Here is a 25,119-nt window from a genome sequence, read left to right on the forward strand (position 1 = left end):
CCTTAAAAAGATAGTTCCCCTACATGGAAATAAACAGGAAGAAGCATCTAATGAAATATTTGTATGTGGGCCTTGCTCTGTGAAAAGGGTGTTTAATGCATGTGCGTAAAGTTTCATCCCAGGATAGCCTGTGCAGTTTGCATAGCCTTTGCAGTTTGCACAGGCTAATCAGGGACAACACTTACAGCTTTTATGGTACTTTCTGTTTAGCGGAAAGTGTCATCCCTGAATAGCCTGTGCTGACTGCACAGGCTAATCTGGGACAACACTTTATGCTCATGCATTAAACCCCCTTTTCACAGAGCACGGCTCATATGTTTGATCTGATATTCTAGCTATTGTGTTCATTACTATCTAGGGACAAAAATGCAGCTCTTGAAAAAGTATTTTATTAGTTTTAGGACTGAGCATAATACAAAGTGATTACGTATAACAAGGAACTTTGATGAAAACAACAGATTTGTCTTTTATTTATTTTGAATTCTAAATCTAGAAAACTACTCTGGACTGACAAATTTGTGAACAAACCACATTTGGTGTCTACAAGGAAGAGAAATTTGTTCAATATAAGTGAAAGTAAGACTATATTGATTGAGCACAAGAATGTTTTTGAAATTTGAGTTTAATGTCAAATGCAAACATTTTACTATAGAATGTGGGATTGGACAACTGCAGATGTACATGTAACTGATACAATGAAGACAATTATGTATTTGAAAGAGGAGATTGTGCATTGAGTCCGATTATTGTAAACTATTTCATGTTTTGTTTACATATGTGACCTAGTTATGAAGGAACAATTGTGAGAAAAAGTATGGTTATATGCACATACATTCAGGCCACTGTAACTTTGCTTGTAAGCTGCCACAAATTATTGTGATGGATAAAATTCGTTATCGTTCAATAAAGAAAAGGTAAGATTTTAGAATAAAAAATCAAATGCAGTATTTCTGTATAGAAGTAATAAGTTTGATTAAGAAGTCCAAAGCTTCTGTCTATTTCTTGTTTTATTAAGTTATTATGACCAGTAGGGTTGGATCTATCTTCATCTTTTGTTATATCAACTCGCTTCTTTTCGACAATCATTTATTCGTTATTTTATTTCCTTTCATAACACTCTATGTCTTCAATATTCGTAATGAAACTCTTTGTATGTCTGTTAATCTGTTGTCTGTATGTCTGAACGAGTGTCCTCATGTCTGTCCAAAAATTCCTGTCTCAAACTTAACCTTTCACCACTTGGATACCTATTTTGACACATTTGTAGTCCCTTAAAAAGTTAAATTCATTTAAATATCTTTCTGACTAAATTCAAGTTATAAGGGCCGTATTTCCAACACTTTTTTTATGAGCAGCAAACAGCATAAAACCTGAACAGACTGTGAGTTACTCGCAGGCTGTTCTGGTTTTATGCTCAACTTGCAAAATCCATTTTCAATTTTGCTTCTTAATGCTAAGTTTACATCTGGCAACGATCTCCCCGATTAGCCAGAGGCTAAAAAATCGGGGAGCTCTACGATTAAATGGTATACTCCACGTTGTGTTACGCTTCCTTACGAAATCAGCATGTTTTGTTGCTACGATCGAGCCCAAGATTTGCATCACGTTCTGTTACGCTTTGTTGCGATCAACACAATTGGCTTTCACACTCCACCACGTTCCGTTACGTCCTGTTAAGATCTCCCACGACAAAGCCGCTTTGTTGCGATCTCCTGAGATTTGACCAACGATTTGAGATAAGAAAATGAATCGGGGCAATCATGGTGAAATGTAAGTTTGATTTAAAATCTGTCCTGATGCCCACGATGTCCCCGATTTAACCACGTTCCGTTACGCTCCCCCACGATCACCCGATTCGACTCCACGCTCTGTTACGTTCGCCACGATGCTCTGGAATCGGGGACATTGTGGTAATCGTGGCCAGATGTAAACCTAGCATAAAGAAGAAAGGGTTTAACTTCGTAAAATATTGATGGATTTAAAAAATCTCAGGAAAACATTTGGTATGTGCAACGCCTGTCTCAATACCTCTAAGGTCAAGGTCACATTTAGAGATTAAAGGTCAAATTTGGCCATAACCAGCTTGAAATCCCTGTCTGAGCCCTTACTTTTGCCTTTTTTTGACAGATTTTAATAACTTTGCACAAATGTAAACCTGATCATCAGGCATTGTGTCACATGTAACATTTGTCTCCCTACCTCAATGCTTAAGGTCATAGGTCAAATTAATTTAAATAGGAAGAAAATAGGAAGAAAGACTGCATTTACTGACTATAAATCTGACTCTTTAGATATTGTGAATAGCACATTAAAGCCCAGCAATATAAAGTTTAGTTTTAAATATCTCTTAAAATAAATTTTTTAACACAAGCTATTGTTCGCATTTATGATAATGTGTTTCAAATATAGAGAATCAAATAATCTTTCAGTATAATTTGCATGTAAGATCACACAGTCTCTTTTAATAGTCCGAGAAGAAAGGGCAATAGCTTGAGATATGGCAGACAGTTGGGTCTTTGGTGGCCAAACAGGTTGTTCTTGGTCAATAACTTATGTTTTCATAGACCAATCTTGACTAAGCTTTGAATTTAGCAACCTTGCATAGAAACCAAAATTGGGGTTGCATTTTTGTCAAGGTTAATGCCCTTATTAAAGCAGATGTAGCTATTGAATGGCCAAAGTAATAATTTTATGACCATTATCACCACAGCTATGTGGCTGGGCTTGGCAATGAACCCATAATCTTTGGATTTTCACCCCAGCACTCTACCAACGGAGCAAGCCTGCATTTAATGTGAATTTATTTATCAAACTCATTTTTTTTAACAAAACAGTAAAACTGATGAATGTATTACACTAATGTATTACCAGGATATATAGCAAGTTTACTCCTGGTTGACTTCAATTAGTATATGGAACAGGAAGAATCATGTAGCTATAATCATGGTAAAGTCATTACCTATGTCATAGAAATTCACTTGTTTTTGTCTTTTCAGGAAAACATGCTCAATGTATTATACTTGGAACACGGAAAATAATGTTTAAATAACGTCTAAAAACACTTATGGACATTGTTTGATTTGTTTGTAAACGTACTTAAGAATATTAGGAGCTCTTGAATATTTATATAATGTACTGTAATGTCATAGTGCATAAATTGTATTTACTCTTCATTAACCCTTTTCCCCATAAGAAGCAAAATGAAAATGGCTTTTGCAAACATCATAAAACCAGAACAGCCTGCGAGTAACATGCAGTCTGTTCAGGTTTTATGCTGTTTGCTGCTCATCAGTGACTAAATGAAGCCTTTAAAACTTGAATTTAGTAATTAAGGGTATTGTATTAAATGTAACTTTATCTAAGTGGTAAAGGGTTAACTTATTCTGATCATGACATGAAGAATAGATAAGTTCATGATTAGGGCTGTCACGATACGCCGTGAGCGTTACGCGATATATCGTGATACGACAACACTGTATCACGATACGTATCGCGTTATTTTACTGAATATATATCTGTAAAGAAAACAGCAGAATAACATGTTTTACAACTTCGTTAAACTCAATAATCTGACAACACTGGTATCATGGTATGACTAAAAACTATTATGAATAAAAAAAATCATTGTCTGACTATAACCTGTCAAAAGGGAATTGACACAACCTAATAAACTTGATAGAAGTAATTATAATTTATATCCAAAACACTCTTTCTATAGTTTTCAAACTGATAATTGTATTAAAATATGTATTTAACCTCTGTGTTCATAAATTATAATTAGATTAAAAAAACCGGTGAGGCAACGCCGTACCGCGGTGCCATTTTTTTAACGACATGCACCGCAATTTACCGGTTTACCAGTGAATCATGACAGTCCTATTTATGATTGAAGAACAAAAAATAAACCAATTTAATACTGGTAGTTCAATTGTCAGATAAATTCTGTGTTTTAATATACTGCAAACACAATTCATGTGAGGGTAATACAGGAATCACTTTGCTTGTTGTTTGTTTGGTCTTTTGTACATCACGTGAATGTGTACTTTGTGTTGTGAACTTCTCTCTCAGTTTACAACCTATCAAAATGAAACTTCACAGATATGTTGTCTACACTATGTTAATGTGCAATATACATTTTTGTGAATGGTGCAATATTCTAAATGCAAAGTAAAGTGCCCTTGAACTAAAGCATATTTTGGATACTTATATCATTGCACAAGACTGGTATACTGTCAAGAACTTGTCTCTCTATGGTCTCTGCATAAACATCAAAGTTTATAGATATGAAGTTTATATGTGTTTTTTTATAACTGTGTAGAAGTGCAAGTGCAAAGCCCTTATTTTTGTGTATTTATCAAAATCCTTAGCAGAATTATTTACCCTTGTTTTTTTTTCAAATATTGGATACTAACATAATTGTTCCTGCAAACTTTGTTTCACAAACAGCTTTTCTGTGTATCAAACAAAACTTTATAGGAGTTTTGTTGATACTATGTAGAAGTGCCAGACATTATATTTATGCCCCCTTCGAAGAAGAGGGGGTATATTGTTTTGCACATGTCGGTTCGTATGTCCGTATGTCCATCCACCAGATGGTTTCCGGATGATAACTCAAGAACGCTTAGGCCTAGGATCATGAAACTTCATATGTACATTGATCATGAGTCGCAGATGACCCCTATAGATTGTGAGGTCACTAGGTCAAAGGTCTAGGTCACGGTGAACGGAAATAGTAAAATGGTTTCCGGATGATAACTCAAGAACGCCTATGCCTAGGATCATGAAACTTCATAGGTACTTTGATCATGACTCGCAGATGACCCCTATTGATTTTCAGGTCACTAGGTCAAAGGTCAAGGTCACGGTAACATGAAATAGTAAAATGGTTTCCGGATGATGACTCAAGAACGCTTATGCCTAGGATCATGAAACTTCATAGGTACATTGATCATGACTTGCAGATGACCCCTATTGATTTTCAGATCACTAGGTCAAAGGTCAAGGTCATGGTGACCCGAATAGAAAGATGGTTTCCGATGATAACTCAAGAACGCTTATGCCTAGGATCATGAAACTTCATAGGTACATTAATCATGACTGGCAGATGACCCCTATTGATTTTCAAGTCACTAGGTCAAGGTCATTTGAAAAAAGTTATGAGCTATTGTCATCACCTTGGCGTCGGCGTCTGGTTAAGTTTTGTGTTTAGGTCCACTTTTCTCATAAAGTATCAAAGCTATTGCATTCAAACTTTGTGCACTTACTTACTATCATGAGGGGACTGGGCAGGCAAAGTTAGATAACTCTGGCGTGCATTTTGACAGAATTATGTGCCCTTTTTATACTTAGAAAATTGAAAATTTGGTTAAGAAAAAAGTATACTTTTTGCGATTGGGAATATACCGGTAGTCGGATTTCGGCTATAAAATCGGGCCAAAAAAACAACCTGCCTAGGATCATGAAACTTCATAGGTACATTGATCATGACTGGCAGATGACCACTATAGATTTTTAGGTCACTAAGTCAAAGGTCAAGGTCACAGTGACTCGAAACAGTAAAATGGTTTCCGGGTGATAACTCAAGAATACTTTGGCCTAGGATCATGAAACTTCATAGGTACATTGATCATGACTGTCAGACGACCCCTATTGATTTTAAGGTCACTAGGTCAAAGGTCAAGGTCACAGTGACAAAAAATGTATTCACACAATGGCTGCCACTACAACTGACAGCCTATATGGGGGGCATGCATGTTTTACAAACAGCCCTTGTTGTGTATTTCTTACAATTAGTTGCAGAGTTATGGGCCTTGTAATTTATTATGCCCCCCTTCGAAGAAGAGGGGATATATTGTTTTGCACATGTCGGTCGGTCTGTTGGTCGGTCTGTCGGTCCGTCCACCAGATGGTTTCCGGATGATAACTCAAGAATGCTTAGGCCTAGGATCATGAAACTTCATAGGTACATTGATCATGACTGTCAGACGACCCCTATTGATTTTCAGGTCACTAGGTCAAAGGTCAAGGTCACAGTGACTCGAAATAGTAAAATGGTTTCCGGATGATAACTCAAGAATGCTTAGGCCTAGGATCATGAAACTTCATAGGTACATTGATCATGACTGGCAGATGACCCCTATTGATTTTCAGGTCACTAGGTCAAAGGTCAAGGTCACAGTGACTTGAAATAGTAAAATGGTTTCCGGATGATAACTCAAGAATGCTTAGGCCTAGGATCATGAAACTTCATAGGTACATTGATCATGACTGTCAGATGACCCCTATTGATTTTCAGGTCACTAGGTCAAAGGTCAACGTCACAGTGACTCGAAATAGTAAAATGGTTTCCGGATGATTACTCAAGAATGCTTACGCCTAGGATGATGAAACTTAATAGGAATATTGATCATGACTGACAGATGACCCCTATTGATTTTCAGGTCACTAGGTCAAAGGTAAAGGTCACAGTGACTCAAAATAGTAAAATGGTTTCCAGATGATAACTCAAGAATAATTAGGCCTAGGATCATGAAAAGTCATAGGTACATTGATCATGACTGGCAGATGACCCCTATTTATTTTTAGGTCACTAGGTCAAAGGTCAAGGTCACAGTGACAAAAAACATATTCACACAATGGCTGCCACTACAACTGACAGCCCATATGGGGGCATGCATGCTTTACAAACAGCCCTTGTTGGCAATTGATTTAATAAATCAACAAGGAAGTTGTTTATGTTTGTGTGTGAGCATCATGATGTGGCAAATGACATAATTTTTAGATGAATATTACAAATCCTCAAGTACCTCCTTGAAATGAACCATTTTGGCAGGGGTTTATGACATTCCACCAAGGTTTAAGGCTCAATAACATTGTGAAGCCAATGCTCCTCTATGGAGCAGAGACCTAGAGAACCACTGTCACCACCATAAAGAAAATGCAGGTCTTCATCAACACCTGCCTCAGGAAGATCCTCAAAATCTGTTGGACAGACAAGATCCCCAATGAAGAATAATGGAGAAGAACAATTTAAAGCATGAGCCTGTTTGAAAAAAAAAACCTTCAGAGACGTTGGGGATTGATAGGCCACACCCAAGCATGCATCCAATGCAACAAGGCCATCTCTCACCTGGAACCCCCAAGGGAAAAGGAAGAGAAGGGGCTTAAAAAACACTTGGTGCCGCAACTGTGTGCAGATTCTAAGCAGATGGGCAAGACTTGGGGGCAACTGGAGAGACTCGCCCAGAACCATGATACTTGGAGGAATCAGATTGGAGGCCAGTGTCCCAGACAGGACTACATATGAGATGAGATATGCAATCTTCAGTGAAAAACCAACAACAATTTCATTTTGTTTGTTTTTATTATGAATTTTTTAAAACTGCTTTTGAACATGCAGTGTTGTGAAACTGATTTGTATTATATGTATCATTATAATATTGAACACACAGTTTGAGACTGAGAAATTCCTCTTTTTTGTAAAATTGGCATTCTTGCCCGTCTTATTATTGTCTAACAATTAACTTATTGTATGAAAATCTAAATATATCATAGAAAACTTCTCTTTATAATAGCAGCCAAAGTTTAACATATTTGATAACTGTTGTGAAATGTAAAATATTAATTAATGTCTCTATTGGCTACATGTATAATATGACAGCTTTGTAAATATGTTATAAAAATTGAACTTTTGCATACATTTCTTTTTAACTATTAAATTAACGGTTAAATTTGATGTCCTACTCCTGTCAAATCAAATTTTAAATACCTCCTCATATTATATCTAGCTTTTATCCATTGGTTAAGGCTTTAACTTAATTTCAAGGAAATCATGTGGATTTATTTGATATTATATCAAATACTGAGCAATATCAAAAGGCCTGAGGTATAGAAAGATGTTTGGGGCAACTGTTTGATTGGTTGAAAATGTATACATGTTTTAATGAGTTAGTTTTAACAGTCTTTGTCATTTTGTGTGACATTCAAAGTTGGTGATTTTGCTATTGCCAGGAATAAATGTTGTGGACTGGAGTAATTTAAGTTAAATACATGCAGTGAAGCCTGAGAAAGTTGCTTGTTTCGTTTAAAAATAAATGCATAATTAAATCAAAATTCTTGAGGCGCTGATGTTTAAGTGCTTAGTGCTTAGCAGTATAGTGCTGCTTTCGATTTGATTTGCTTCATTTATTGTATTGAGTATGATGATTTAATATTGTATTTTTATGGTAAATGATGGTTAATAACAATATTTTGCAGTTTATCTGCTGAAAAAAGGAAAACAACAAATTCTTGCTTTATGACAATGAAGTGAGGACATTATTCCAGTCTTTGGTGTTATGCAATTAATATACTAATGCTAATTGAAAACTGAAAATGTGTAATAAAAAAAAGATCATTTGACAATTTTGAACAAACTTAAGTAGAATGGATACTTTTGCATATAAAAACAAGAAAAATAATAAATTGAATTTGGTCAGTTAATCATTTGCCTTAAGGCCATTAATTATACAAGATGACGTAAATAATCAGTCACCATTTGCTATGTGCTGTTTTTTTTTTACAAAACAATTATGGGCTGTTGGCTAATGTTTGTTTACAGGGATAATGCTAAAAATGGGGCTGTAAAATTGACTGTTTTGACATGGTGTCAATTTATCAAAGTCACAAAATTGTGGTGAACCTTCAGATCTTTGCCTTCATCAATACTGAAACAACAATTGAAAAATAATATTGTATTTAAATGTAATTTTGGTGTACTTTGCATCTAAACATTTACAGATATATATTCATACAATAAAAGCACAAGTATAGTTTGACAAGTGCCTGAACATGTTTATAAAATGTGATCATTTTAAGTGAAAAAGCTGAGCATTGTTTAGTTACGTCTGTTGAACGTTTAAATTTTTACCAACTGCTTTAAATAGACAAACAAGAAAAAATGTTTATGAAAATTTGTATTAAGTGGGTCAGGATAAGGCTATTATTTAAGACAGCATAACTTTGCAAACTAGAATGATTTCTTTATTTCCATATTTGTTGTTCTTAAATTAAATGTTCTCTTCTATTGCCAATGTTCATTTTCAGTTTCTAAGTTCAAAAGTTCATATTATTATTGTAACGAGATTGGTGTTGTCCTTTAGGATTATTTTTAATAATAGGGCTTTTATATAAATGCTTACATTTAAATTTGAATTTACATACTGATTTACAATTTTTGTTGAGAGTTTGAAGAGCTAAAAGATGCTTTGCATGTTTGCATCATTTAACATCAAATATATACAGGGCTTTTCCATATTTGTGAAGCTGCCTTAATTTGCTCCCTCGTTTTGTGATAAAATAATTTGTAGACTGTTCAAAATTGTGAAAAAATTAGAACAGAACAGTACAGACATTTTATTTAGACTTTTACATAAGTACATCGTCTTAATATATACAGTATAAAAGTAAATATGTCATGTTTTCATTATATTTAAGTTCAAAACAAATGAAAAAAAAATACACACAAAATAAAATAAATACAAATGAAGAAAATGAATCAGTCACACACTTTATAAAATTGTCAAAATTTGAGTCGCTAACTTCTCAAATTTGTGAAAAACGGCCATTCTCTAAAAAGGAAAAGCCCTGGTAAAATAAAATTAGAATTGTTAAACTTACATTATAACACTAAAATGTTCTTATATGGTTGGTAAACTTACATTATCACACTATAATGCATTGATAAGTTTGGTGAAAATACATTTTTTAACCAAATTGCATTGATAAGTAAAGTAACATTGTAACATCATATAAGTGCATGGATCAGTAAAGTAAAATTATAACATTATTATACAACAATATAATAGGTAAATTGCAGATAATACACCAATAAGAAAATTATAATTGCATCATTACATTATATATATAGTTATTTTGGGTAATAATCTGCATGTAAATGTTGATGTTACTTTTATCTGCTCTGAAAATGTATTTACGAGTTTATGATTGTTTTATTGAGACTTATCGATTGATAACATGAACTGTATTTAAATTGGATATATTTTTTACTTAATAATTGTTTGCTTTGTCCATTTACTCAAGAATTAATTTATCACTTCATTTATTTTCATCTATATATATCAAGTATACTCATTCATAAGGGTGCCAATTACATATAAATTGGAGCATATACTTTTTAGCAATAAAAAAATGTAAATTGTTCCTGAGGTTACAAATGATCAGTTGTCACGAATATGCAGTTGAATGACAGCCAAACAATGAAAGCATTCATTGTGATAATGAAATAGTCAGCTGAATTGTATTTTTACTGTTTTGAAGTACCTTTGACATTAGGAAAGTATTCAATGAACTGTACTGGTGGTTGTACATGGTTGGAAGGAATATTTTGCAAGTGTGCTGATTTAAATGAATTTAAGGATTGTTTAACAGCAGTGTTCATCTAATTTGATGAACTAAAATATCAGAATTTGTTGCAAGCGAACACAAACACATTTAAAGAAGTCAAAAAAATTGAGAACATGTTGAAACTAATAATAGCAACTGAAATGTTAATTAAATGCAAGTTAATTAAAGTGTTGGCTTAATTGTTGATTTTGTTACACATAACAGTGCATTTATAATTGATTTTTTATTGTGCTGAGTTATTTAATTTTAATAAGTAACTTAATATGATTTACACTTAAGTGGGTTGTTTTATATATAAGATTAGATTTATTGCTTACTTGACCAGAAGGAACTTTCTAACCTCATAATGCAATGGCAGTATGCCAAGCATTTATTTTATAATTCATGAACGAAATATTATTGCAGGTTTGGAATTTGTAAATTCCATTTAAAGCTTTCAGTCAGGGAGTGTTGACAGTTCATGGTTATTATTCTCCTATGTAGACCAGCTAATGAATGAATTTTGTTGTCTATAAAGGGCTTAAATAATTATGAATATTTAAAAACTCAAATGAGTGGATAAATAATTATGTTGGAAGAGTTTTTTTTTATTGTTAGGTATGTTAACTTCTGAGTCGTTATATTTTTCTTTAATTATATTAAGCAGGCATGCTAACAAACTAAATTCATTTTATATCAAAGGGAACATGGATATCGAAGAAAAACAATGACTGAATGTGAAAGAAACTGAGTGAAAATATAAGTGTCAGAGTGTTATTAAACTTAAATTGAAGATTGCACAAGTCATGAATTCAAGCACATTGTCAAGATTGATTGTCCGTGGTTGGACTCTGGATTTTATATGTGAAGGTTTTAAATAAACGATTACTTAATTAACTGATAAAGACAAATGTTTGCAGTGACAAACACATTGGATGCATTTGCGATTATGATGCTTTTATTGAAGGAATTCAACTGCACGTAATTGAGACTTATATCTGGCAGTAATGTATAAAGAGCGTGACAGGCTATGATACTAATGTTTCAATCCTTGTGTGATTTATTAAAAAAAAAAAGAAGTTGGAACATTCTGAACATCACTAATAGCAGTAAATAATACTACATGTATGTACGAAGCACTGTTTAAGCCATGATACATCTGTTTGGATTGTTGTGTCATTTATAAAAAAGGAGTTTGAGAATAACAGATAACAATCAATAATACTTAATACTGAGTACAAAGCCCTGTATAAGCGATGATACGTCGGTGGTTGGGATCGTGGGGAAGTGCCGGTGAGGACGACGTGTTCACTGACTCGGGTAGTGACCTTGAAGGCGATGATTATGTTGTCAAGGTCCAGCGAACCCCAGAAATAAATTATTTGCTGAGAAAACGACATCTCGCGGTGCATAGGTAGCTGACTATGGATCCTATAGATCTGAATGTTATAATCAATAAAATGGTTTTCATTTTCATAAAAATTTAATAAAATTTTTATGGATGAAATGTTTTCTTTGAAATTCATCCAAAAAGTTATTTAGTGCTGTTCACACCCACTTGATGGGTGGGTGCAAAAAGGTTGTAATCAAACAACATTACTTTGCATTAAAAACTTTGAATAATGTCTATTGATTTTTTGCAGATAATGTTAGAAAATGCTATATACCGCTTTCTTGAGCATTTTGTTGTATAATATTTTGTTAAGATTGTGTTATTTTTCCAGGCAATGCAAAGTAATCACCACCATGCGTGCATAGACTTGCTGTTTTTTCAAATATATGTTGTTGTTTTTCCAGATTGCTTGAAGCTGACAGCCGTTCATGTCTGAAGGGTCAAGGTCTCTCAAGGGCAAGCTCAACAACAGGGGCCGGGGGTCATTCAAGAACGGGGTCAGGGACCAGCCAAGTGTCCTTGACCTCCCAGCCTGAGGATATAAATAGTAAGACGACTAGATGTTATATTGAGCCTTTTTTCTAGGAAGACTGGGCTTAATGCATGTTCGTAAAGTGTTGTTCAGTAATAACCTATGCAGTCAACACAGGCTAATCAGGGACAACACTTTCAGCTTATATGAATTCTTTGCTTTAGGCGGAAAGTGTCGTCCATGATTAGCACTGCACAGGCTAATCTGGGAAGACACTTTATGAATATTCAAATAAACTTTGTTTTCAGAAAAAGTTGCTCATCTATCTCGAAGGATTCAAGAAATTAAATACTGTTCCTTTAGCATAACCGGTATGTTGGTGGTGTGATGTACAACAAATACGAGGGTCATGGGTTGGATTTTCAGCCCAGCGGCATCACTAGTGTAGGCATTGGTCGTTTTAACGGCCATTGTCATCCTACCTCTTCTTCATCTAGGGCAGTTGTCAGTTATTGGCATTAGTATGTGAACTTGATCTGATAAACATGCTTACCCATCATTTTAACCCTTTCCCACTCAGAACCAACTTAGGGAAAATGTCTATGGGCAAACAGCATTAAACCCAAACAGCATGCGAGTAACTCGCCCTCTGTTCAGGTTTTATGCAGTTTGCTGCTGATCAGTATCTAAGGGTTGTAAATGAAGCCTTTAAAACTTTAATTAAGTGAGATAGGTGTTTAATTAAATTAAACTAAGGGACTTCGTAAGCGTTAAAATACATTTATAAGTGATTGAGGGTTTAAGGTGAGAGTAGGTAAAATGACCACCATCATAATTATGACTTAAAAACAGTTGAAATCAGTGAACAATCCAAATAAAGAAACAAACAGTGATTCTGTAAAATCAGACTTAATAAGAGCTCCAAAACATTCCAAATGCAATTTTCAGATTGACAGCATCACATTTTTTCCTGGACATAACTATATACTGGTAGAACAAAAAATGTCTTTGACAAAACTGTCAGGCTGATAACTAAACAAATATTGAAAAGAGATGTTTACAAACATGTAAAATAAATATATAAGTAAAGCATTTTTGTTAAAAATAAGTGCTTGACTCTTAACTATAATTGCATGGTTCATTCTGATGAGTTAATGATTCACTTAAACTATAAATAATGCCTGATAAATATTGGTAGAAATGATTTATTCAGTGTTACTAACCAAATGGTCTGTTCAAATGATTTCCGTGTTATTTGTGACTCATGACTAAAAAGAAGATTATTAAGTTATTTCCAATAAGTGAACAAAGTGAAATATTCTTGATGTGGCCTTTTGACCCTATTTTAGTGATTGGTTTTACAATATTTGGTGAATTTTGCAACAATTTTGCTTTGTATTCTTTAATAAATAGATTTCTGGAGGATATCTCCAAAACCTAAAGAGGTGTTTATTTGATAGATATGTAGATCTCATTGGTGTGAACAACAGCCATATCTTTCCTATATTTTCAGGTTGATTCCCCTTTGTTAATTTTTTTACTAAAAATTTTTCTGTAGCATTATATATAATCTTGAGAAAGTAAAGAGGGGTCAACTTGAAAATTAATTAGTAAGTGTATTTCATTATGAGAAAGTGTAGCGCCCAAGAACTAAGATTTGCTTCTTTATTTTTTAGTAGTTGCCCTTTGTATGTTTCTTCATTGATTTGTGTGTGGGGACCAACTCTAGAAAGCTATATAAGATATAAATTAATGTTCATGATAACATTGAGTCGCATGAATGTTAACTTCAATAATAATTTAGTAATAATGAGGTATCAAGATGAAAATTAGAAGGTAGGAAGCTTGCATTGTTTGGGACCAGTTCTTAAAACTGGACTACCATTGTTCTCTGACAAAATGGCGTGAGGCCCGGGAGGATATTGAAGGCTTGACAGCGACATTTTTAGTTTGTGTACATAATCCAGTGCATTTTTTTCACAATTTTGGCTTGGGAATGGGTCTGGCGCCTGTGGAATTTAGAAATTTCGCCTCATTTTTACTACAATTCATGTTGCAGATTTTATGCTTACAAAAACTATAAAATTGATAATTAAAGTGATTTCAATATTATATTTTCTAAGGTTCAACTTATAGAGCTGGATTTGGAAATGAATGACATGTTAAGACTTATTTATAAAAAAATATTTTTTTGAAACCTACGATTTGGGATTTTTTAGGTCCCCTTTGGGAAAAAATATATCCTTTTTTTCCGTTGGGAATAGGTCCCCTACCAGACACAAATGTGAACAAAAAAAAACAACATTGTAATCATTAGTAATACCCCTGTTAACAAAGATGAAATGGATTCCAGAGTTTTTTGTCTAGGCCTTATGTGGGTGTATTACTCTTTACCTTGTTGACATTTTAGTTTATATCAAGTTTATTAGTTGATAATTTTAACAAAAACTTATATTAAAGAAATTTTGCGTTCTTTTCAGGTCAGTCACAGAGCAACCTATGGGAAATCTGGGGAAAACTTGTCAATGACTGGGCAAGTGCCAAAAAGAAACCTGCTTTCATTAAGGTGTGTTGAGTTATTTATAAATGAAAGGGTCGCAGTGTTGTATAGAGGATATGTTGTCTGCCTAGCGACTGGGAGGTCGCAGGTTTGATCCCCAATGTGGGAGCATTCCTTAGATCTCCCTCAAACACATCCAAGTACTGGTTCTACCCAGAAAAGGGACTCGAGAGCGCCTTAAACAGCCTTCAGGCTAAAATAAATAGTTTAAAGCTAATTATCCCCCGCCAATGGCGGAGGGATATTGTTTTGGCGTTGTCCGTCCGACCATCCGTCCGTCCGGCACTTTTGTGTCCGGAGCCATATCTTGAAAGTGCTTGTTAAACTAAAGGTCTTCCAGAATATGCAGTGTTTCAAGCAAACATGAATGCTTTTTGACATTATTAATAGCCTTTAGGCCATGAAAAATGCTACTTACCCATTGAAATCTACATGATGATTGATACAATCAAGGACAAATTATTGACCAGGTTTTCCGAAGGAAAAAACTGGTTATTAGATTGGCGAATGCGGGCGGGCTGGCTGGCTGGCGGGCTGGCTGGCTGGCTGGCGGGCTGGCGGAATAAGCTTGTCCGGGCCATAACTATGTCGTTCATTGTCAGATTTTAAAATCATTTGGCACATTTGTTCACCATCATTGGACGGTGTGTCGCGCGAAATAATTACGTCGATATCTCCAAGGTCAAGGTCACACTTTGAGTTCAAAGGTCAAAAATGGCCATAAATGAGCTTGTCCGAGCCATAACTATGTCGTTCATCGTCAGATTTTAAAATCATTTGGCACATTTGTTCACCATCATTGGACGGTGTGTCGCGCGAAATAATTACGTCGATATCTCCAAGGTCAAGGTCACACTTTGAGTTCAAAGGTCAAAAATGGCCATAAATGAGCTTGTCCTGGCCATAACTATGTCATTCATTGTGAGATTTTAAAATCATTTGGCACATTTGTTCACCATCATGGGACGGTGTGTCCCACGAAAGAATCACGTCAATATCTCCAATGTCAAGGTCGCCACGACTAAAAATAGATTTAAAAAAAAAAAAAAAACTTACAAAGGGGGTTAATTTTTTTTGGTCATTTCAAAAGTTCAGTTTGAGTTTTCTCCCTTTATCAGATTTTTTTTTCACAATGAAAACCTGGTTTTGTGACAATTTTGTCCCTTGTATAATTGCATGATTGACTAACAACGCCAGTGGAGTGGATTCTGATTGTATATGCTTTGATAAGGAAAAGTGACTAATTTGTTGTTGGTATATACATGGCACAATTATCTCCCATGTGAATTATAAGTTAATTTTTGCCTATTTTAAACCTTTTACCACTTAGAAACTAGATTAAGTTTAAAGGCTTCATTTCCAATCATTAGATACTGAAAACAGCATAAAACCTGAACAGACTGCAAGTTACTTGCCTTAACTGGGTTTTTGTTTTGAAAAGAAAAAAACATACAAGTTTAAAGTGTCATCCCTGATAACTGTATGCAGACTACACAGACTGGGACAACACGTTTCACACATGCATTAAGTCCAGTTTTCCAAGAACGCGGCTCATATATTGTGGCTTGTCTCAGTTTCTTTTGTCCACAAATCACAACAATCAACTTGCATCAGTTCCAAATCAAAGTTCAACAATCAACTTGCTGCAGTTCCAAAGCAAATCACAATAATCAGCTTGCATTAGTCCCAAATCAAAGCACAATAATCAACTTGCATCAGTTCCCAATTCAAAGCACAACAATCAACTGGTATCAGTTCCCAAATCAAAGCACAACAATCAACTAGTATCAGTTCCCAATTCAAAGCACAACAATCAACTGGTATCAGTTCCCAAATCAAAGCACAACAATCAACTGGTATCAGTTCCCAAATCAAAGCACAATAATCAACTTGCATCAGTTCCCAAATCAAAGCACAATAATCAACTTGCATCAGTTCCCAAATCAAAGCACAATAATCAACTTGCATCAGTTCCCAAATCAAAGCACAATAATCAACTTGCATCAGTTCCCAAATCAAAGCACAATAATCAACTTGCATCAGTTCCCAAATCAAAGCACAATAATCAACTTGCATCAGTTCCCAAATCAAAGCACAATAATCAACTTGCATCAGTTCCCAAATGCCCTCACAGCAACTTTTGCGCATGGGGATCCGGCACCTGTTCTGTTTAATTTGAGTGTTTTGATAAGCCTGAGGCTTTCAATGCAATCAAGCTTGAATAAATAGGTTCTTTTTACAGCAACTTGTGTGCAACGGAATCCCTCATCGAATTTGCAGGCTTATCTGGGACAATTCTTTAAGCACATGCATTAAGTCCCGTTTTCCTAGAGCGTGGCTCATTCAAACTTTTTTACAGCAACTTGTGCGCAAGGGGATCCCGCACCCGTTCCGGGGTCTGGCCTGGCAGCTGCTGCTGGACGTGAACACATCGCCCATGAAGGAGCAGTATGTGGAGTACCTGAAACAGAGGTCCCCCAGCGAGAAGATGATACGCCGAGACATCGCACGCACCTTCCCCGAGCACGACTTCTTCAAGGAGAAGAACGGGCTTGGGCAGGAGAGCTTGTTCCATGTCATGAAGGTATGGCGATCAGTTGTTTGTTTTTGTTTGTAGTTGGGGCTTTTATAGTGACTATTCCCAATGGAAAAAAGTATGCATTTTTCTCAAATGGGACCTGCAAATTCCCAAACGTTAAACAAAAATGGAGATATATTTATTTTGTTATCTTAACCTTGAGTTCATTTCCCATTCAGATCTAAAAGTTGCAACGTAGTAAATATAACATTGAACCCACTTTGATGCTCAATTCGAAATATATATTAGCAAGGAAACTATAATTTTCCAAATTTAGTCAGAATAAAGCGATTGTTCTCAATCCAAAAGGACCAAGCCCTTTTTCCATAATGGTAAAAAAAAACTGGGAGTTCAGATAAAACATTGTTGTAGCTCCCCTGAGCACATTGTAACAGCACATGTGGTAAGCTTCTGTGGTTGCCTTGTGTCAGTAATCTGTCATTTATTTTGCTTGTGAACTCTTCAGAGGCCACACTCTTCACCTAATATCTCAGCTGAAATTGAAACTTTGTCCTGTGGATCTAAAGATATGTTACTACATTAAATTGAAGAAAAACACTTGCAGACACTCTAAAATTCACAATTTTTTACAAAAACAACATGAAAATTAGTAAAGAAATGTGTGTCTCAATGGGTTTGAAAGCGTGTCTGCTACATGATAAAAATCATAGCTGCCAGATGAGTTACAATTTTCCTTATGGCTATAAATAAAAAGCATGTTTGCTTATTTATTATTTCCTACTGGAACTAAATTATTTGTGTTAAAATATCTCTGCATAAATGTTTGCCTAATGTGTGTTGCTTACACTGCAGGCGTACTCGCTACATGACCGTGAGGTTGGATACTGCCAGGGAAGTGGCTTCATTGTGGGTCTGCTCCTGATGCAGGTAGGTTCCCATTTACAGGATTCCTTGGCCCTTTTGAGTTAAGGATTAATTTGTCACCATTGTTTGAGTAAATGATTATTTTGCCCCTTTTTAAGACTTCAGGAATCATTTGCCCCTTTTTGTTAGACTTCATGATTTATTTGTCCCCTTTTGTTAGTCTTCAAGATTTTTTGTATTCCTTTTGGTAGACTTCAGAACTATTTTTTCCTTTGTTAGACTTCAGAATTAATTTGTTCCTTTTGTTAGAATTCAGAATTAATGTGTTCCTTTTGTTAGACTTTAGAATGAATTTGTTCTTTTTGTTAGACTTCAGAATTGATTTGTTCTTTTTGTTATACTTCAGGGTTAATTTGCCTTTTTATGCCCCCGGTAGGATGGCATATAGCAGTTGAACTGCTGTTTAATTTCCCCTTTTGTTAGATATCTAGATTTGATTTGTCCCATTTTGACTTCATGTTGAAATTTGTCCATATGGTTAGTTTCAGAATAAATTAACCGCTTTGATCAGAATTCAGGGTAAATTTGCCCCTTTGATTAGCTTTTAGGATTACTTGGTAGTTTTCAAAATTAATTCACCCAATTGGTTAGACTTAAGGATAAGTTTGCCCCTTTGGTTGGACTTCAGGATTAACTTGCACCTTTGGTTGGACTTCAGACAAAATTATGCAGAGAAATGCATTCAAACAAAGTCCATTGTTTAACGTTATTATTGTTGAAGTATGCACATTAACAAATAAATTGATTGTGTGAAATGGATTAAGTCAATGCAGAAATGCATTCTCTAACTACAGTTGATGTAAGTTTTGGTGTTACTGGAAATGTAAAATCCTTTAAACCGGAAGCATTCTCCATAAAACTCAAGTGATCGCTTTCCTGAATTTTTTTTGTATGCAACTCTTTAGATATTGAGCTGATTTTTGTTTTGTATGTGAGTCTACCTACATGACTTACAGGTGAAGTGTGAGTTTCCTTCTGGTCCATTGATTTTTGGTGAAGTTATGGGCCTTGGGCTTAGAAATGTTCTCTCTAATAACCATTTTCTGGATGTTTTTACAAAACACTTTTAAGATATTTATCTGATTTTTGGTATGTGAGTTTTCCTACATGATCCACAGATAAAGTGTGCAATTCACTCTGGTCTTTTGATTTTTAGCGAAGTTATGGGTCTGTAGGGGGCATTGTGTATCACAAATGAAGGCGTTGTTAATCTAATCTTAACGAAACTTCTTGCCAATATCTAGGCCGAGTTGGAATCTGAGTCACAGGCATCAAAAAACTTGGTCAAATGTAAGTAAAGCTATTACCAGTCTAGAGGCCAAATGTATGAATCAATCTTAATTAAACATGGTCAGAATGTTCATCTTGACAATATCAAGGCAATTAAGAATATGGGTGAAGTGGGGTAAAAAAAAAGGTTACCAGGTAAAGTCTGTGGCACATGGTGTACCTTGAACTGATGTGAACCTTTCAGGACCATGATGGCCATCTTGTTTCTCTCTGGCCTCACATTCTGACATTTCTCCTTGATTCTGACATTTTCCTTTGAGTCTGACATTTCTTGTTGATTCTGACATTGCTTGTAGAGTCTGACATTTCTCATTGAGTATGACATACCTTTTTGCCTAGATGCCAGAGGAAGAGGCGTTTGCGGTGCTAGTCAAGCTGATGCAGGAGTACAGACTGAGAGAGCTGTTCAAGCCAAGTATGGCAGAGCTGGGTATCTGCATGTACAAGCTGGAGTGTCTCATACAGGTCAGTGGAGACTGTACACTTAAACTTTAATTTTGCTCAATTGCATTGAAATCCATCGGCTTAAAGAGACACTTGCAAGTCCGTTTCCTTGTGAGAACCATTACTGCGTGTCTGTGGTAAGATTAAAAGAATACTCCCAAATGAGGATCGAACCCGTGACCTCTCAGATGCAAGTGTTTGATTTACTGTAAGTTGTCACGTTTAACCACCCCATATATAGCATGCACCTTGTGTTTTTAATTCCAAAATGAAGAAAAATAGATCTCAAGCCAAAAATGCCTAGCATGTCGGACGGAAAATTGACACCATTTTACTTTTGCGCAATTCCACTTCTAGTCTTTAAATAAATTGCTATAATATACTAGCATGGTCCATTATGCAATCATAATGAACTGGTGAATTTGCCCAACTGTATACCTCATAGAATATCTCCCAGCTTAAATTACAGGTGACTAGCTCTTAATCTGTGGGGCTAGTGAGAGGTGTAACAACTTCACTCCAGTGTGTCATAGCCATACCTTGTTTTATATTCCAGGAGCTACTACCAGACCTATACACACACTTCCAGACTCAGTGTTTTCACACCTCCATGTACGCGTCACCGTGGTTTCTCACTTTGTTTGCTACTTCTGCGCCACTGTCTGTGGCTTGTAGGATTATGGATCTATTTATTTCTGAGGTGAGTACAGCATAAAACCATTCATAGTGTTGTAGGAAACCTATTGAGTATGGGCTTTTCAGGTATATAGGGAATTTAATTGTGAAAGAAAATTTGATCATGAAAAAATAAAATGTTTATTATGACCTGTAGTGAAAATATATAAAGCAATATGCAATAGTTTTCCATTTACAACATCAATCTTCCAGCGTCATTTACTTCCCTTAGCACATATACATGCATTTAGAATATTCACAAACATATATAATATAAAACAATGACAAAACATATTACTTCAAAATGTGACAGATTATAACTTTTTTCACTCCATGTTGGAAAACAATTCACATCTTTTTATAATACCATGATACACTAAGATGTATAAAGTTTAAGCTTCTTTCACACAAATAAATTAATTAATTTAAGCATGTATGGCTATTCCCTGAATCTGTTAATAATGATCACTTTATCCCGTTATTCAAAAACAGATTACGAGACCAGTATATTACCAACTGGGATGTCAGTGTGACGTCGTGTAGCTCAATGATCCTATATAAGGAACTCAAACCGGTTTTTGAAAGATCATCGTATCTTGATATTGTTGACAACAAAAAACATAGGAACATTATTGCAAAATTACGTTTGTCCTCTCACAAATTATCCATAGAAACGGGCAGACACCAGAATATTGACAGAGATCAACGCAAATGTATATTATGTAACCTTAATGACATCGAGGATGAATTTCACTTTGTTCTTAAATGTCCTTATTATAATGATGTTAGGAATGCATTAATTCCGAAATATTATAGAATCCGGCCAAATATGTTCAAGTTTATTAAACTACTAAATAGCTCAAACAAAACTGTATTAAGAAAGCTAGCCATGTATTGTTTAACATGCTTTAAAATTAGAGAAAATGTCATATATATGTAGTGTTAAATAGAAATACATTTTTACAAAAAAATAAGGTCAGAAATATGTAATTATACCTATATTTGTAAACCTATATGCATAACATTGTGTGACCACTGTGTATTAAACCCATCCATGTACCATTCTCACGAAATATGTTCACGAACTATGTTTATTTCGTGTTTATTTAGATTATTTATTCTTTAAAATGATGTGTGTTTTTGTGTGTACTTCAACGCATGCTGTTATTTATATGTATGTTAATGACGATGAGCTTCACATGCTTAAGTCAAAAATAAACTATTCTGTTCTGTTCTGTTTTTAGGGAAACAAAGGTATAGTATGCCATACTGAGTTAAATTTTTTAAATCCTAAAAATATTCAATTGCACAGGGCATGGATGCAATATTCCGTCTGGGCATAGCCATACTGCAGTCTAGTCAACACGAGCTGCTGTCCATGGACATGGAGTGCATGCTGCAGTACTTCCAGCGGGAGACCTCGGGCAAGTTTGAGCGTGACGAGGACACGCTCTTCAACATGGCCTATCAGGTCCGTCTCAGCCCTAAGAAGCTGAAAAGGTGAGATATACTTGTGTGAGTGTGAAGTTTGTGAAGAGGGTGTATTGGGGTAATTCTGTTAAATGGATGGTTAATTTTTCAGTCAGTGTGTACACATAAAATGTTATTAGTTTTTGGTGTGAACTTTGTCCCAATAGCTCAACCAATTAAGTAATTGCAACTGAAAATATAAAGACTACATGGGCAAGGCACTTAACATCAGCAGTGATCTGCATATTCCCCAATTATTTGCCCTTTGAACATACATCAAGGAGGGCTGGAGGGGTATTAGTCATGTTTTTAACAAATCTCTAGTTGCATTAATAGCTTGACTTAAGATCGATAGGTGAGTCATTGATGTTTTACTTGAGGTAATGCATTTAAAGATTGCCTAAATATCTGTGACTAAATATTTTATTTACATTGTTATCACATTTGTTTTCTCCCATAAGTATAACCTTCATCCCAAGGTCTATGTTGCAAGATACAGGAGAGGTCATGTTAAAAATGTCCCTGGTCAGGGTGTTTTTTTCCTTCTTAAGCAATGGCCTTATATAGGCCCCTTCCCTCAAGAGAAAGGCACCTTTCCCTTGGAAAATTTCTTTAAAAATGATGCAAATATCCCAAAAATGTAATGCTTACTTGGGGAAATTTCTTCCCCTTTTTTTTCTTGTGTCAATAATTGTGTGTCCCATTTTGGAAGGCCAGGCCCTTTCCACTAGTCAATAAAAATAGCCCTGGTGGTTTAAAGCAACTCTGTTGATCATCTCATGTGAAATAAGATTGGTACAGTGTAGGTTGGGTGTACCAGGGGATCCAACCTAGGAACCTAAGATTGTGAAACCTGTATATTACCTCTGCTCAGATTTGCTATTTGGTTCTGGCTAAATGATGAGGCATTACAATAATGTGAGATTACATTGAAAGCTGCTCAATGATTTAAGTTAAACAAGTAACAGCAATTGTTTTGCTTTTAAGTCATACCTTTTGAGCTGTAGTTGGAACCTACGACAAATTTGTGTATGAACATTTTTTTAGAACAATCATGAGACTTTGTTGATGTGTCACTATGCTTTGAAGAATCATTTAAGTGAAAACTTGAGAGATTGGAGTTTGGTTTAGAAGAATTCACATACTGTTTTTTTAACACAAAAGTCAAGTGCATTGTTTGCTGAATGTAGTATTCTTTAGCCCAGTTTATTTTTAACATAAGGGAGGCAACTGAGATATTTTAGGCTGTTCAGTTCAAGTACAAGTTTTCTCCCTTTGTATGGCTCGAAGTACCTCTATATTAGGTGAAAACAAATGAGATTTAAAAAAAGCATTTTATGATCATGATCTATTTTGGCAGTTATTACAATTTGACGGTAAAACATATTTGTTATTGTGTTATTTCCAATAGAAATGATGTTTGACAATTTGAACCTTAATTGGTTCCCAATGCTCAAATTTAAATCATAGAAACCGCTACATCTCTCTTTATTTAAATATTAAGTCATGTATGTCCAGAGTGACCTGTACAAGTTGGTGATGACGTATGCAATACTTTATAAATGTGACATTGTACATCCAGCTACAGAGTATATCATAAAGTTCCCTGCCTGTATTAAACAGTGTATTCAAAACTTGGCATGTCAAGCTGGGCTGTATTCTATACAATACCAGGGGTTTCAGCCTTAAATAATAGGGGCCTTTAAGAGGCCCCATCCCGATTGAAAATTTCTTTAAAATCATGCAGTTTTCGCAAAATCCTAATTTACACCAGCTTTTTCATTTCCCAAAGCAGTTTTTTTAGCGAGAATTGTTCCCAAAATGAGCATTTTTTTCCCAAAATCCATAGGCTAGGGCCTCTTCCCAATGAAGTGAGGAAAACCCCTGAATACATGCCATATTGTATAGAATACAGTAGCACATTTTCTACATGCTGTGTAACAATTTATACATGTAACTTCTTAAAAGCATACTAATTTTTTATGGAAAAATTTAAGACATCATGAATAAAAAATATTCACCATAGGGTTTCATTAAATACTACCTGACCTTATTCACCAAAAGCCTGATAATAGGTTACACCTAGCTAACATTCATTTACATAATGGTATTAACTTCAAGCATGCTCATTATTTATGTAATGAGTACTAATCTTCAATGTGTTAACCATCCAAGTGTTAATGTCCTATCAGGGTGGTGGTGGGTTGAGTTTCTTTTATCAGTGACATTTGTTCCTGGGGACTGAGATTTCATGTTAAGGATTATGTGAGATTGCATGCTGAGTTGGAGGGCATGTTGGGGTGAAGATTGTAGGCCCAACATTTTTAACAACCAAAAACATTTTAAGTGTTTATTTTAAAACATACCCAGCAGGTCAACAAAATTCAGTAAAAGTCCAACTTGCATAATACAGTCCATAAAATAAACTCAACATGTAGAAGACCAGAGTATAAAAGAAGCAAGGAAATCTGTCAAATAATATCAACTTGGTAGAGAAAATGATGTATTATTTAGTTTCTTTATAAATTGGATAGAATAATGTTCTAAAATGTTTAGACATTATTCTGTAGAAACTAAATAAATTGTACTCAAACAGACAAAAAAACATTACAATATGAAAACTGAACTTGATAATTTTCTTGTATCTATGTGATGCTTTTCAGGAATGCAATTAGCTCTAAGCTTTGTGTATTATATGTATTCCTTCATTTCATTTGAAACTGTTTTTCAATTAAAGAAAAGCTCAAAACACTTAGAGGTTCAATTTTCCTTAAGGAAGATGAAAGATTCATATGCCTTTGCGATAAAATCAACTCACAACAAACTGAATGTTTTTGAAAATAGAAAATTAAAAATAAAGTCCTTCCTCTGTCGAGCACAGCGTGTAATTTCTACTGATTGTTTTCTCTGTAAGGAAAATAAATCACACATATTTGCGAATGCGTTTAAATTTTATTGGTATTAAATGG

The 25,119-nt window shown here is 34.9% G+C and overlaps 1 protein-coding gene across 3 annotated transcripts in view; it reads left to right on the forward strand.

Moving 5' to 3' along the window:
* LOC127838088 (ecotropic viral integration site 5 ortholog-like) overlaps positions 1-25,119 on the forward strand; it is a 103,205-nt gene that overhangs the window by 35,681 nt on the left and 42,405 nt on the right. Inside the window, exons 2-9 of one of the 3 annotated variants that reach the window (XM_052365662.1) lie at positions 336-914; positions 12,181-12,323; positions 14,729-14,814; positions 17,168-17,392; positions 18,200-18,274; positions 19,901-20,026; positions 20,562-20,705; positions 21,993-22,180. In XM_052365662.1, the coding sequence (XP_052221622.1) occupies positions 823-914; positions 12,181-12,323; positions 14,729-14,814; positions 17,168-17,392; positions 18,200-18,274; positions 19,901-20,026; positions 20,562-20,705; positions 21,993-22,180 (1,079 nt within the window). In that variant the 5' untranslated portion in view covers positions 336-822. The remainder of the gene's footprint in view (positions 1-335; positions 915-12,180; positions 12,324-14,728; positions 14,815-17,167; positions 17,393-18,199; positions 18,275-19,900; positions 20,027-20,561; positions 20,706-21,992; positions 22,181-25,119) is intronic. The other 2 variants (XM_052365663.1, XM_052365661.1) reach the window with 2 other exon arrangements.

The sequence above is a fragment of the Dreissena polymorpha genome, chromosome 7, assembly GCF_020536995.1.
Source record: "Dreissena polymorpha isolate Duluth1 chromosome 7, UMN_Dpol_1.0, whole genome shotgun sequence".
NCBI lineage: Eukaryota > Metazoa > Mollusca > Bivalvia > Myida > Dreissenidae > Dreissena > Dreissena polymorpha.